Source organism: Triturus cristatus, chromosome 2_1 (assembly GCF_964204655.1).
Source record: "Triturus cristatus chromosome 2_1, aTriCri1.1, whole genome shotgun sequence".
Lineage (NCBI taxonomy): Eukaryota > Metazoa > Chordata > Amphibia > Caudata > Salamandridae > Triturus > Triturus cristatus.
Window position 1 is genome coordinate 174644431 of NC_140581.1, and position 14970 is coordinate 174659400.

At 43.1% G+C, this 14970-nt stretch overlaps 1 protein-coding gene across 1 annotated transcript in view; it reads right to left on the minus strand.

Moving 5' to 3' along the window:
• Positions 1–692: 692 nt before the first annotated feature.
• Positions 693–14970, minus strand: part of LOC146863911 (uncharacterized) — a 48343-nt gene continuing 34065 nt past the window's right edge. Inside the window, exons 9-13 of the mRNA XM_085637150.1 lie at positions 12361–12449; positions 12060–12168; positions 8172–8280; positions 6894–6961; positions 693–830 (exon numbers count right to left, since the gene is read on the minus strand). Coding sequence (XP_085493276.1) covers positions 726–830; positions 6894–6961; positions 8172–8280; positions 12060–12168; positions 12361–12449 — 480 coding nt within the window. The 3' untranslated portion in view covers positions 693–725. The remainder of the gene's footprint in view (positions 831–6893; positions 6962–8171; positions 8281–12059; positions 12169–12360; positions 12450–14970) is intronic.

Here is a 14970-nt window from a genome sequence, read left to right on the forward strand (position 1 = left end):
TTATTTCCAGACCACACTAACAAAAATGTAACAAAAGAAGAAAGTTCACACATAACTCTTAAAGTCTTTGACCCCAAAACAAATTAAAACAAGAACTGTGTCTTTATTGCTTAGGATGCATTATGACAAGTATGTTTAGAACACTAAGTCGCCCAACCTTCTTAGCATTTGTACATAGCTATTGTATCTCTCACACACAAAGTAGATTCAGGTCATGGATTACATATTGAAATTACACTGGGAATCTAGTTAACAAAGAAAGTTGCAACATGTGTTATTTAACATTGATCTTTTGTAACTCTTAAGGAATTGTCCAAAAAAACAATATTTCCTTTTTTTATTTTTTTGGGGGAAATATTTTGGATTGCATATCCCATTGATACATGTTCTCAAAAAAGATAATTCTCATGTTATGACAAGGAAAGAGACTTTGTCCATGCTTGCTTTGAATAATGCTTCAAAGACTACAAAGAGTCAAACCATTAAATTTTTATTTTTCAAATGTTGTCAAATATATTTACACTCAAGTACAAAACACTGATCTGCTTACGAAAAATAAATATTACATATAAATTTACATAATACATATGATATGTGAACAAATTAAACGCCTATATTACTCTTAAAAATAAATGTAAAATAGATTATATGCATCTAAAAATCTCACTTCACATCACAGAGGTAGTGTTTCTAATACTCTTACAGCACTGCACAAATAAATAGCATTATAAGCATTTTCGGCATCTAAAACCATCAATCGCCAATAAGGATGATGCATCTGTTTCAATGCATTCAAGATGAATCCAACGACCGCATTCATCACAAAACGGCTGTTGGAAAAGGAAATGAATAAATCAATGTTAATCCCTTTAAATTGTATGCTGTTAAAATTTTTGACATTTGTAAACAATTTGCATAGTAACCGGGCCCAATTTAAAAAGGAAAACTATTATTTAAAAACGATACGTGATGCAAGTTTTCCTGATAATCACTAGGTTCATCAAAACTAGTACCTTAGTGCTATTCTGTTTTTCACAAAACATGGTCAATGCATGCTTATTATCACATTGGCGCTTCACCTCTCAAAGTTTTCATTAATTATAAAACCTGGTTGTTAGAGCATTGGTATTAAGAAGGGTCCCTTTAAACAACACCTTGCATTGTGCCACCATAATGGTAGTTTGGAATCAACTCACACAAACTTCCAATAGAGGAGGCATTAAATACTGCAAACAAAATTACAGATTTTAAAAGCATCAGGAAAAATACCTTATTTACTCTTTGCACAAAGAGTAAACTGAAATATTGGTAAAACAGCCTTACAACATGCCTTATATCACATACCGCAGGGATCATTACAGTCCAGGGCATAGTATATTAACATTCGCACATCTGACAATGCACTTTACAGTTTAATTAAGTATTTTACAAGTGAACTCTGAAATTGTACTACCACTATTTTTTTTCCCAGGGTCATGATGCTTTCACAGAAACCGATTTTGTTTGCTGTTAAAGAACAAGTTACTTACATTCTGTAACGATGTATCATCAAGAATCATTATTTAGTTAGATTCCTCACCTTAGATATAGCCCCAGGCGTCAGACTGGATTCGGAAATAGTTTTGTAACAAAACCCCTTGCGCGTCGATAGGCGTCTAATGTGGCTCCATGCCCGTTGTTGGCGTCCTGCGCAGGAATGACGTCGTCAGAGTACTTAGACGCCGCCCTCGTGCTCTGATGTCAGTTCTTGTACATAGATTTCCACGCCAGGAACACACAGCCATTCAAGAGTCCGATACTGGTGCAAAAAAAGTCTAGGGGCCTGAAAAGGGTAACCTTAACCCTAGTTGTCTGTTTCCAGAACTGGGAGGCAGGATGGGTCTGATTAGGAATCTAACTAACTAATGTTTCTTACAGAGACATCGTTAGCAAAGGTAATTAACTTTTTTATCTGAAAGAAACACGTTACTTATATTCCTCACCTTAGAATAGATACCACAGCAATACCAACACCGGTGGTGGGTCTGCAAACCAAGATCACAACACAAAGTCCTGGAGAACAGAACTGCCAAAGAAGCCATCACTCCTTACTTCGCTATCTAGGCAATAATGCCAGGCGAACGTGTGCAGTGAAGCCCACGACGCCGCCGGACAGATGTCCTGCAAAGGGACTCCCCGTCCCAGGGCAGTTGTATCCGCTGTGGCCCGGGTGGAATGGGCTCCCAGCCCAACAGGAGGGTCCTTTTTAGACAAATACTACCTGATCTTTATACACAAAACGACCCACCTTGGCATGGTCTTCTTGTGTACAGCTTTCACCTTATTAGCACCTACGTATAAACTAAAAGTCCTCCTCCCGGAAATGTTTGATCGCGTCCAAATACAAGGAGAGCACACATTTTTGATCCAGACGGTGGAGCCTCTCTTCCTCTTTTGGACGATGCAGAGCAGGAAAGAAGGTTGGCAAGGTGACAGATTGCACAATGTGAAAGGGTGTCACCACTTTCCGTAGAAAAGAATGACGAGTCTGGAGGACAACCTTGTCCGTATGAACATACAGAAAAGGAGGCTTAGATGATAGAGCCTGGAGCTCACTCACCCGTCTAGCCCAGGTGACATCTAACAGGAAAGCAGTCTTAAGAGTCAGAAGACGAAGGGGACAATTATGAAGAGGCTCAAAGGGAGCGCACATCAGAATTGTCAGGACATGATTCAAATCCCACTGAGGCATTACGAAAGGGACAGGAGGGAACATGTGGGTAATGCTTTTATGAAAATGTGAAACTACAGGGGACTTGAAAAGAGAAGGCTGATCAGGAAGCCTCTATATTTTAGAGGTTGCATAAACATAACCTTCAAAGGTCCCCATAGCAGAGCGCTGCTTGCCAAAAGAATGAAGAAAGAGTAGAACCTGAGAAACAGGGGCGTAAAGGAGATCCACAGCCTTTGCTGTGCACCATTCCACAAATTTGTTCCACCTGTAGGCGTATACCGTTTTTGTTGAGGGACGCCTTGCGGCCAGAATGACATCCCAGACTTCAGGAGGCAAGTCAAATGGCATCAAATACCGCCGCTGAAACTCCACGCATGGAGGTGGAGGCTGGACAGGTTGTGGTGAAGGTACGCCCCCTGTTGCTGCGACATAAGGTCCTCCTGAAGAGGCAGACGTATCGGAGGATCGGTTAACATACCGAGTAGCTCTGGATACCAGTACCTTCGTGCCCAATCCTGAGCCACTAATTTGACTAGGTCCCGGGCGTGCCTTATCTTCTTCAGCACTCTGGGCAGAAGTGGTATAGGCGTAAATGTGTACAACATACCGCAACTCCGCTCGTGACGAAAAGCGTCTCAGAGCGAGTGCCTTTTTGCAAATTCAAACACACAGAACTGCTGACATTGCGCGTTCTCTTTGTTGGTGAATAGATCTAAACAAGGGTCTTCCCACTGTAGAAAGAGACCTTGCGCCAAGTCCAAGTTCAGACGTTATTTGTGATCCATCATGCACTGGCGGATGAGTTAGTCTGGTCTGGTGTTCAGAGAGCCCGCCAGATATTGAACCACCATGGTGATGCCCTTGTGTTCCAGCCATGTCCAGAGGCGCAGAGCCTCCTGACAAAGCGTCAACGACCCTACCCCGCCATGTTTGCTGCAATACCACATGGCGGTGGTGTTGTCCGTGAACACCTGCACGACACTTCCCCGGAAAGAGCGAAGGAAGGCTTTCAGTGCTAGTCGGATGGCTCTCAGCTCCAAGCATGTTGATATGGAGTCGAGACTCAGCCGGAGACCATAGGTCAATGATCTCCGCCTCTCCCATATGGCCCCCCCAAGACAGGAGGGAGTCATCCGTCACTACTACATGCTCCGGTTGGGGTTAGGGAGAGCCATATGCCCTTCACCCAATCGCTGTCCGTGAACCACCAATGCAATTGTTTCGCAGTGCCATCCGAGATCAAGACATGGTCGGATAGGTTGTCTCTATGCTGGGCCCACTGAAACTTATGTTTCCATTGCAGAGCACGCATGCGCCGCATGGTGTAATTCACTCACAGGATGCAGGAGGCCATCAACAACAGAATCCACAGCACCAACCTGACCGAAAGCAAGGATAGAGGCGGAAAAGATGGGAATCAGAGCTTGAATAGCACTGACCCGCTGCTCCAGTGGATAGACCAGGAAATATGCCAAATCGAAAAAGGCTCCGATGAAAAGGAGCTTCTGGCAGTGACTCTGGTGCGACTTTGGCACATTGATGGAGAACACCAGCGGATGCAGGAGGTTGGACGTAGTCTGGAGGTGGGAGAAGACTTGCTGGGGCAAGCCCGCCTTCAACAACCGTCGAGATAGGGGAAGACTGTAACCCCTCATCTGCGCAGATGACCTGCAAACACCACCATCACTTGTGTGAACACCCGAGTGGCACTGGTGAGGCCGAAGGGGAGCACGGTGAACTGAAAGTGCTCCTGACCCACAGTGAACCGCAGGTAACGCCGATGGGCCGGCAGGACGGGGATGTGAAAGTAAGTGTCCTCCAAGTCTAACACTACCATCCTGTCTACAGGATTGAGGGCAGCCAGAACCGGAGCTAGCGTGAGCATCTTGACCCGCTCCTTAATAAGCAAGGCGTTGAAGCTCATGAGGTCTAAGATAGTGCGTAGGCCCCCTTTGCCCTTCTTTCGAACCAGAAAGTAGTGGGAATAGCAACCACGACCTACTTCAGGCCCAGGAACGCGCTCGACGGCCTCTTTTGCCAAGAGGGCCGTAAAATCCTCCCGCAGCAGATTCAAGTGATCCTACGACTTTTGGTGGTATTGCGGTGGCATGGCTGGAGGGTTCGTCTCGAAGGGGAGGGAGTAGCCCCTTTGGACTATTTGCAGCACCCACCTGTCCTAAGTAATGGACCACCAGTGGAGCAGGTGAGGGCAAACCATGCCACCCACTGTGGTGGGATGGTCCAGAAATCTCGGACTTGTAGCCCTTTGAGTCGGATGGTGTCGGGGTGGATGTGGAATGACCGGCACATTGTCCTCCCATACCGGCTCTGTGGAAAACCACGCCCCTGACCTCATGCAGGTTGTTTTGTTGGCCGGTGGGTCGGCGGACGTGAGGAGGCACCCCTTCCTTGGCCACAAAAGGTGCGAAAGGCAGAAGTTTGCTGCCGTGGGTACGAGAGACCTAAGGACTTGCCCGTAGCCCGGGAGTCCATAAAACGACCCAGCGCAATATCCGCCTTCTTACCACAAAGACCCTTTGGCTTCGTTATTGTTAACAATATAAAGGTTTTTCTATTTTTTTCTTCATATTTTCTCCATAAGAAATGACGTTATATTTCTTTCATTTTTAATTTCATAAGTTTATCCAGAAACATGTGTGGACACTATCATACGTCAATAGTGGAGAAAACACTCTGTTTAAACACGTACTCCCAAAAGGACTTTTGTTTACTGCAGCTCACAAATAAACTAATTATATGTCACTCTCTCTCTCTCCCCATTTTTGGCATGCTGCTGCCTCCATCACAAAATACCTCATATTACATGACGTGGTGAGGTATGCTCTATCCAGTATTTAGATTTTGATTTTCCATAATTGTGTATTGTTAGATAATTTTAAGGTTACGCTAATGAATCTTCCACCGACTCAACATCTGGGATCTGCATCCACATGTCTTATTCTCACTGTAATTTCCAACCCGTACTTTGCATTTCTTGCCTCATTGCTTTTGAGGACTAGGAGACAGTCTTCATCCTCAAAGCAGATACAGCAACATATCTAAATACGTCTGAGATTTGCGGCTCAATGCCTCTCAATCCCCACTGTTTTCTAATTCTTCTGGCAAGGCCCACATGCGTCAGGAAGTTTCATTCCCGAAATTATTATTCTGCTTCTATTCCATTGAATGTGAGCAGTGTACAATATTGGTATTAGTCCCCTATTTAAATTCTGACCCGTCCCTACCCAGAACTCATTCAACGACCACTAGTCTCACTGTGTAAGACCACTTAGTATTGAGATAGGTAGGTCCATGGAGTATGGTGTCTTGACCAATCTCATCTTTATAGCTCAGAAGCTGTCCACCAACATGGTTTACATTGTGTCTTCAAATATGTTCTGCCGCACCAGTAAATGGATCTTTGATAGAGCTATGTCATCTGGAGGATCCGTGTTACGTTACCTTTTTTTATTTTTTTTCCAACAACAGACACTGCATCAGCCGGGACAAGTGGCAAGCCATATAACTTACATCTAAGTCATGGACCGCTAGTCTACCTCCGCTTTGGAGCTATCTAATGACTAATATTGGACTGAGGGGACGCGTTGCACTTCAAATCTATGCAAAACCATTCCTGCCAAATTTTCAGAGAGTACCCACGGAGGTGCCTCTTTGGAATAGAACTGCACTACATGTTTCATGCACATCATTAACTCTAAAACCATGTGGTCCATGAACCAATCAACATGCGCACAGGTGGGCAAAAGTAATCACACCCGGTGTACATGCACATGCATTTTAAGCACGGGGCCTCTGCAATGCCTCATTCATTTCCTTTATACCATAATTTTCATGGTGGTGGAAGAGCTGGCAGTCACAGTGATGCTCCAGTGAAAAAGTTGTAATTTCTCGATCGCACTGCCTGAGAGGCATTGGGTAGATGAGCCACCCCCAAGCAGACACAAGTGTTCCGGTCATCCAATTACCAGGAGCATTAACAATTTACCACATTTATCAAAAACTATTTGTGGGAGGGAACACTGTAGATCTGTTAAAAAAATTATTGGTGCATTATGTAAAATGTAAATTTAATAAAATGATTACTGAAAAATAAGTTTATTCTGCTTTCCAAGTTATTTTTATTCACATATTTACAAATATTATTGCTATAAAAAATTACCAGAAATTGATGTTCATCTTCAGGTGACTTCTTTTCGTTGCAGACCCCGCAGAACTCGTCAACAGAATCTAGATGTAATATTAAGTTAAATTAGAACATCTTAATAGTAAAATAAAATAGAAATTACACTTATCTGGTGTTTCAATCACATGTTTTTAACTTTATAAAAATTACTATTTTTTATGCATATGTCTACAATCAAGGAAATTAAGAATATTACAATTTTGAAAAAATTGCATGTTTAACCACAGATTCAGGAATTCTATGATGGCAGATAATGTGCATGTTTAAATGCATACCAAGTAATACATGTAAAGAGAGAAGCATGTCTGTTGTTACATTAACGGATTCATTGCTACAAGTCTAATCATCCATTTTTAAAAAAAGGGTCTCTTTATGATGGCAGCAGCATCACCACCCCCGTGCCGGTGGTGTTGATCCTCCCACCATCACAATGTGATTCAACCACCCCAAAATTCGGATGGCGGTGGAAATCACATTGTTTACACGGCGTGTCTTGCAAGTCTGTCATTTTATGTCTGACTTGTGTAACCCTTAAAAAGGTCTTCATTGCTACGGTGCTTTACACGCACCGCCCTAGTTATTAGTATGAGCCCGTCCATATGTATTTTTGCGGCGGATATCCAGCCTCCAAAGAGACAGACTGATAGTCTATTTTGGTGCACGTTTATTAAGCACTATTTGAGGTCGCACTGTGCCTTTGGGGTGTACGGGTACACACAAATTTTTTACATGAACAAGGTGGCATGCACCACCTTGTGCCTGATACTTTGTACTTTTAAAATGCACATAAGAGCCTTTTAACATTGCGGAATGTGCTGTTGCCTGAAGCACCGTTCGCAATGTTAAATGGCCAGTATGCACCTGCCCTAATGGGGGGCGCATCCGAATTGGGCTATTGGGACTGCCGGAAATCTGGCTGCCGGTCCCATCAACATTAATATGGTGGGCTGACTTATGTCCGACTGCTATCTAAATCAGCCCCTAAGTACAGGTCATATAGGTAATATTCAATAATTACCAAATAAATATATATTTTATATTCTAAACTTGACATACTTCTTTGACGGTGTAATAATTTTTCAAAACTTAATGGCAAGAAAAATGACATTTAACATACTCAAACATTTACATTTAATTTTAAATAATAACACACTTTTATATTTATTAATAATTAGCAATGGATTCAAACATTCAGTTGCCACAAAGGGATTACATATAAACCAAAAAGAGACATATACATTTTTAAACTCTAACCTGATGACTCCATTAGATCAAGCGCAATCTTGATTCTTAAATCATCCATACATTTAGGATTTTGGGTAATTTCTGTTAGCGACTGATGACTGAGGTAGTGACCTGCAAACTAAGAAAATATTGGAAATTCTTACTTTCCTTAATTAATTTAGAGTAAACTGTCTATGTTATTAAAAAGATCATGTTTTACATTATTGTGCGTAAAAACAAATATTGTGTTAATAGGATGTCATTTTCAAAGCCATACAACATCTTATTTCCGTTATTCGGAACAACATCACAGTTCTCAAACCACATTATTACACTACTTTTGGTTTTGTTGATACCCAAGCTGGAATCCCAACCTGCTTCCAATGGGCGATTTAACTTAGTCTGTGCCGCCGTCAGCAATCTAATCTCGGAAAGGCAACCGATACAGCCTTGCTTCCACTTTCAAGGCACATTTTTGTTTTTTATTCAGCACTTTCACACTGGCCAAACACCAATTAAAACTCTTTTGAAAAATGACTTTGGTAACCACTAACAGGGCTGCATACTCCCCTTGTCCTCCACATTGTGTAGTTATGTTATGTTATGTTACTGTTTGTTTTGTAGAGCGCTCAGCTGCTCCAAAGAGCGTCCCGGCGCTAAAGATCATCACACCAAATACCAGCAGCAAACAAACAGCCATAGCAGAAAACATAACCAGAATTAACCATAACAGCATTACAAAGCAAACAGATAGGTTTTAAGTCCTTTCCTAAAAACCGAGAGATTGGTGCACACCCGCAACGTCAAGGGCAATGTGTTCCAGAGGCGGGGTGCAAGGTAACTAAAGGAGCGACCTCCACAGCGAGCACGCTTCACTGTTGGAACAATAGCCTTGGCCTGGGCAGCAGATCTCAGAGGTCTAGATGGAAGATAGAAATTGACCCTTCTCTGCAGATATTCAGCGCCGAAATTATGAAGCGCCCTAAAAGCTGTAGTTAGGGTCTTGAAGAAGATACGCTTACGAATCGGCAACCAATGCAGAGAGACAAGGAGATTGCTGGCCCTAGATCTTCTAGTTAAACCGAAGATTGCCCTGGCTGCAGAATTTTGAACTATCTGCAGACGAGTCAGCAGATACTCAGGAAGACCTAAGTAAAGGATGTTGGCGTAGTCTAGGCGCGAGCCAATTAATGCTTGCACCGTAATTTTCTTATGCTCCAAAGATAAATAGGGCAGAAACTTGCGCAACATCCTTAAGATGGCAAAGCACTTCCCAGTCAAGCCGGCAACCTGGGTTTTAAAGGAAAGAGTGTTATCGACCATCATACCCAGGTTCTTCGCTGTAACCGAATCGCTGGCAGGGGGAGACATGGCCGAAGGCCACCATAGCTTCCAACGTGGGTCTGCAGGACAGCCAAAGAACAATATCTCGGATTTGTCGGAGTTGCATTTGAGGCCATTTTTCCCAAACCAGTCAAACACAAACTCCAAACACTTCCGAATGGCTGCTCCATCGAAGTCACAGCCCCTGTCACAAGTGAACAGGAGCTGTGTGTCATCCGCATAGGATATGATCTGGGCCCCTAGCTCCTCCACCCGTGCCGCAAGAGGTGTAAGGAAGATATTAAAGAGGGAAGGACTCAGTATGGAGCCCTGCGGGACCCCTACCTTAAGCTGCGGCATCCGGGCGGAGAAAGGGGGGGCCCAGATCGTTTGTGTCCGATCGGCCAAAAAAGACTGAAACCATGCGAACACCGTACCCCGCAGCCCAATCTCCCAGAGTCTAATTAGGAGGAGGTCGTGGGGGACGGTGTCGAAGGCCGCCGACAAATCAAGCATGATAAGCAGGGCCTTTCCACCCCTATCGAGGGTCTCCTTCACAATCTCAGTAACCTCAAGAAGAGCGGTCTCGGTGCTCAGGTTAGATCTAAATCCAGACTGTGACTGATGTAAAAGGGAGTTGCCCTCTACAAAGTTGGTAAGGGTGGTATGAACACACTTTTCAGTGATCTTGGCCAGGGCAGGAAGCAGCGAGATTGGCCTATAATTAGAATGCAGTTTAGCATCTGCATTTGGTTTTTTAATGAGGGGAAGAACTAAGGCCTGTTTCCAGGAGGAGGGGACTTTGCCCGACTTCAAAGATGCATTAATGAGAGGGTTGATGATCGGATTAAGGGCAGGTGCCAGGGTCGCAAGACACTTGGCGGGGCAAGGGTCCAGAGGAGAGCCAGATTTCAGGCTAGACAAAAGGTCAAGCGAGGCCTGAGGCTCTAAAGAGGGAAAACAGTGCAGGGTAGGGCCCACAGAATCCATATGCATAGCTGGTGGGCATAACCAGGGGTTGGAAAGGCCATCGACCTCTGAACCTTTGCTCAAGATGATCTGGGTTCCTTGTAACGCTGACTGGATAGTACGTATTTTATTAGTAAAAAATACTGCAAGCTCCATGATCCAAGGTTCCGAGAAAGCAGATGCAGAAGTGCAGCAGGAGGGAGAGATGAATTCTTTAACAATCTTAAAGATCTCTTTGCAGGAGCTATCTGCTTCCTCGATCCTTCTGGCCAAATAGGATTTTTTCTCTGCAACGAGCTCCCTGTGATATTCTTTCACTGCTGCTCTGTAAGACTGCTTAGCCGATGTATCATAGCGCCTCCTCCAAATTCTCTCCAGCCTCTTGCAGTGCCTTCTCTTGGCCGCCAAGGCAGCAGAGAACCACGGGGCTGATGCTCGTGCCAGTTCAGATCTAACCTGGCGAGATGGTGCCAAGGCTTCCAAACGTGCAGTGAGCCAATTCTGAAAACACACCACATCATCCTCCAGTCTGCCCGTAAAAACACAAGGATGGGTATCTAAAGCCTGGGTGATCATGGCCGGGGTGACTTTGTGGAAGGCTCTAGAACTCCGAGCAGCGAGCCGCTGCGAAATGCGGGCGGCCACAGGCTGATGTCCTAGCGTGAAATCCGCTAGGAAATGGTCCGACCAAAGAACTGGGGCAAGGGAGGAAAGGACCACCGGAACGGTCGAAAAAATTTGATCTAAAATATGCCCCTTCTCATGTGTAGGGGACTGTAAATACATATGCAGTCCCACCGACGATGTCATATCCAGAAATTTTTGCACTTCAGGATCCTCGCCCTTATCCATGTGGATGTTAAAGTCCCCGAGTATTAGGCAGTGTTTTGTTCTAAGACTCAGTGTGGAAATGATCGATAGCAAATCCTCAGTAAAAGAGCCAAGAGGGCCAGGTGGTCTATAAAGCAAAAGCCCCAGGCAGGATTGATGGGGGGATAGGGCCAGGGAGAAGGCAAGGATTTCACAGTCAGGTAAATCATCCGTCGACAAGATGGTACAAGGAATGTGCCTTTTAATGATAAGTGCCACTCCGCCTCCCCTTCCCTTGCATCTGTCTCTGTTGTGGGCACATGTAGTGCCACATCAAATACAAGCCACATGTGGCTGCCACCTCAAGAAGCCTGCAAGACTGTGCAGTGTTCATTAAACTAAGCATTTTTTTAATGTGGCTTGTGCTGCGAAGATCAGCATAAGGTGCAATTGAAAAAATTCTGTATCATACAGAAAACTCAGATATCAGATTCATAATTTGAAAATATGAACTTGGACTCCTTGTTGGCAATTCTGCTTACGCAATCATGAAGGTTTAATGCGATTCAAAACCGACATCGTAATCCGGATGAATGTGTGTTTAAGTGTTTTTACATGACGCTGGCTTTTTATCATCAATGAACTCTCCCTCTCCTGCAAATTATTTCAGAAAAAGCACTTGTGACTACTTTATAATATTTGTTTAAAAAATTATTACTAAAAATCAATGCAAACTGTTATTATTTAATTTACAATTATCCACTGTTACATTTCATAACACCAGTTAAGGTTAATAATAACTTGAAAATTCGTTACCATCATGCAAAAAACACCGCAATTGAAGACGTCTCTTTGCTTTTGGGTACATTGTACCACCAATTCCCAATTATTGTAGCCTGGATGCTTCACACCCTGTAGGAAAGTGCTTTTGAGACATATGAATTAAGATGTTACAAATGTACTGGTTTTCCATCTGAATTAATCCTTAACAAACAATAAAAAAACATGGTCTCCAATAATGTTATAATGGAAAAACAACATTATATGATTTTTTTTTTTTTAAAGAAATCTTACAAATACAAAATAGAAAAAGCAAATAATTTTGGGGAAAGGGTACCTCCAATTAGTCAATAACTTTTCGTAACTTTTGGGATCGGTTGTCAATGAGTCATACAGTAAAATTTTCTTTGTAAGAGGTTTCAATACCTGTGGTGAATTAAGTGAAACTTGTTGTGAAAACATACTCAGAAAGACAAACGCAATAACTAAATGTTATATTTACTTTAAAATATCTGTTCGTATCAACATAGGTATAGAACATTAAATTAAATTCTATTCTATAGACATAAATATAACCTCATATGAATTGTAAATTTAACACAATTACTAACAAAATTATTAACAATAGTTCTTATTCCTCATTATGAAATTAGACTGTAATGTTTTTATTTATAATGTTTACTATTCCTTATTAAAGTATGTTTATAGGGGTGTAGGGTCGTGCCACATGGCAAAACCCAGTACTAACCACAATAAAAATATTTTTGTATGAAGAATATTATAATCCACCCTTTCAAAAACTGGCTTGGTATATGGTTCTCACTTATGAAAGTGTAGCATCGTGCACCAATAGAGAACTTTTTTGGTGATTCCAGTTTTCAAAAACAACTTTACAAAGCTCTATAAGTGGTAGATTTGCAGAACAGATTTCATGTTTACTCGAGAAGGACTATAAAGCACTTATGTTCACAATGCAAAATGATATGGTATAGGTTAAGTGAAAAAAATAAAAAAAAGCACACAGAGGGGCCGATTCAGATTCCGTCCACAAAACGTACCGACTGACACGGAGCCGAACAAGCAACAAACATACATGGACCGGCACCCTATGACCCGTGCAGTACAATGCAACGCGTGTGAATTACAAACGTCATGTACGGAATACAAGCCTTACAACCGAGCCATAGGGAAAACAATGATCTGGCTGGAAAACAAATGCTAGTTGCAACAACCGACACCATCCTGGAATGAACCCGACCGACAACTAACCGCGATGTCCGATCTGTGCTGTACGATGCAATGTGTGTAAACCCTGATCTACTCGCACAAAGCCCAAGAAGCATAACCGACACGCACAGAAAACCGGGAGCACAAGTAATAGAGATCTATGAAACCGACACGTATGACAGTCAGCGCGAACAAAGCGGAGAAACACGCGCGAGTGAACATCAGAGTCCAGATTGCGGGTACGTGGTTTTTTTTTTGTGTGGTTGGTGTCTGACTTACCGCCAGCGCTGTTGGCGTCGGTTCCTGATCCGGTCATAGATGTAGAGTACTTCTTTGGCCTCTGCAATGGGATTAAAGATGTGTTCGTGTCGTACACGCTGCTTGTTGCTCTTTTCGTACCTGTTACAAGCTGGTGCTTCTCGTAGCCGTGGATGGAGTTGTGAAGAGAATTGTAGCTGATATGCTTCTTTTACGGATACTGTGACGTGCCGTTTTTAAAAAGGCATTTAACAAAAATGAATGACTTAAAAAGTTAAGACTGGATAATAAAATGAAGGAGACCGGTGGAACCCAAAGCTGATAGAAAGTTAAGAGGTACCTGCAAGCAAAGGTAACAGAGTTTAAGACACTCAAAAGTGAACATGAGGCACTGAAGACGAATGTCCAACAATGTCAGAATGCAGGAGATGTTGATGATGTCCTTTAAGTAGCAGCTCTGTGGACGAGGAGACGCCTTAGACGACCAGGGGCCAGATACGAGCTGTCCCAATCTCTGATGTTGAGCACAAAGTAGTCACTGTGCGACAGGAACACAAACATGCCTTGCCAGTTAAAAACAATGAGGTTAACAAAAAAAAAGGAAGCAGTGTCAAGAACAGCAAGGTCAAAGGGACTCCGCACATGCATGTGAGTCGGAGGAGGCAACATGTAAGTGTTGGAGCACACAGGTGCATAACCTGAGCCTTGGTACAAGTAACGGACCGAATGAACATGAGTAGCACGAGGACCTCTAGCCAAGAGATGCAGGCACACAAATTACAGATAATGTGATGGGGTCGGAGATCTTTGTAGAAGAGGATGCTGGAGTTAGTAACTTATTTGAGCCTGAAGATCTATGGATTAGAGAGCCAAGCAGCCTATGCAAGTTCACTCATTGGACAGGGGTTCTGTTAAAGGGTTTCCAAAGGGTGAAACAGGCCTCAAAGTTATTGTCAAGACTGCGCATGCCTCGATAGTGATGCTGAACTATAATCTGTGTTACTCAGCATGTCGGAGTGCATTGGCGCCCACAATTGGCAAAATTTGCAGCAGCGTTAATGTTTTCGGAGATGCATTGAATTGACTCCTTCTCTCCAAGGGATATTGCTTCTGGTGTGTTTGATAACCACAGGCATGTTCAATAACCTGTATAGAGCACAGACACAGACTTTGCAGAAAAAAAGACAAGTAAGATCACGATACCAGGAGCAGCATGAATCTCCCCTCTTGTATTATGTATTCCTTAAGTGATGTCCAACGGAGTTCAGAGTGTACAGATGGTCGCAACTGAAATGGTATGTTATTTGAATCTTGCACATGAAGATTCCATGGACCCAACCTCCAATAAGTCTTTAAGTACCATCGATAAATGGTTGTGATAAAGACAGTGTCCCTCAAAAAAAAAGTATTTGAAATGCAATGGGTTTCGCCTTTGGGAAATTTAACGTTTTAAGCAATGCAT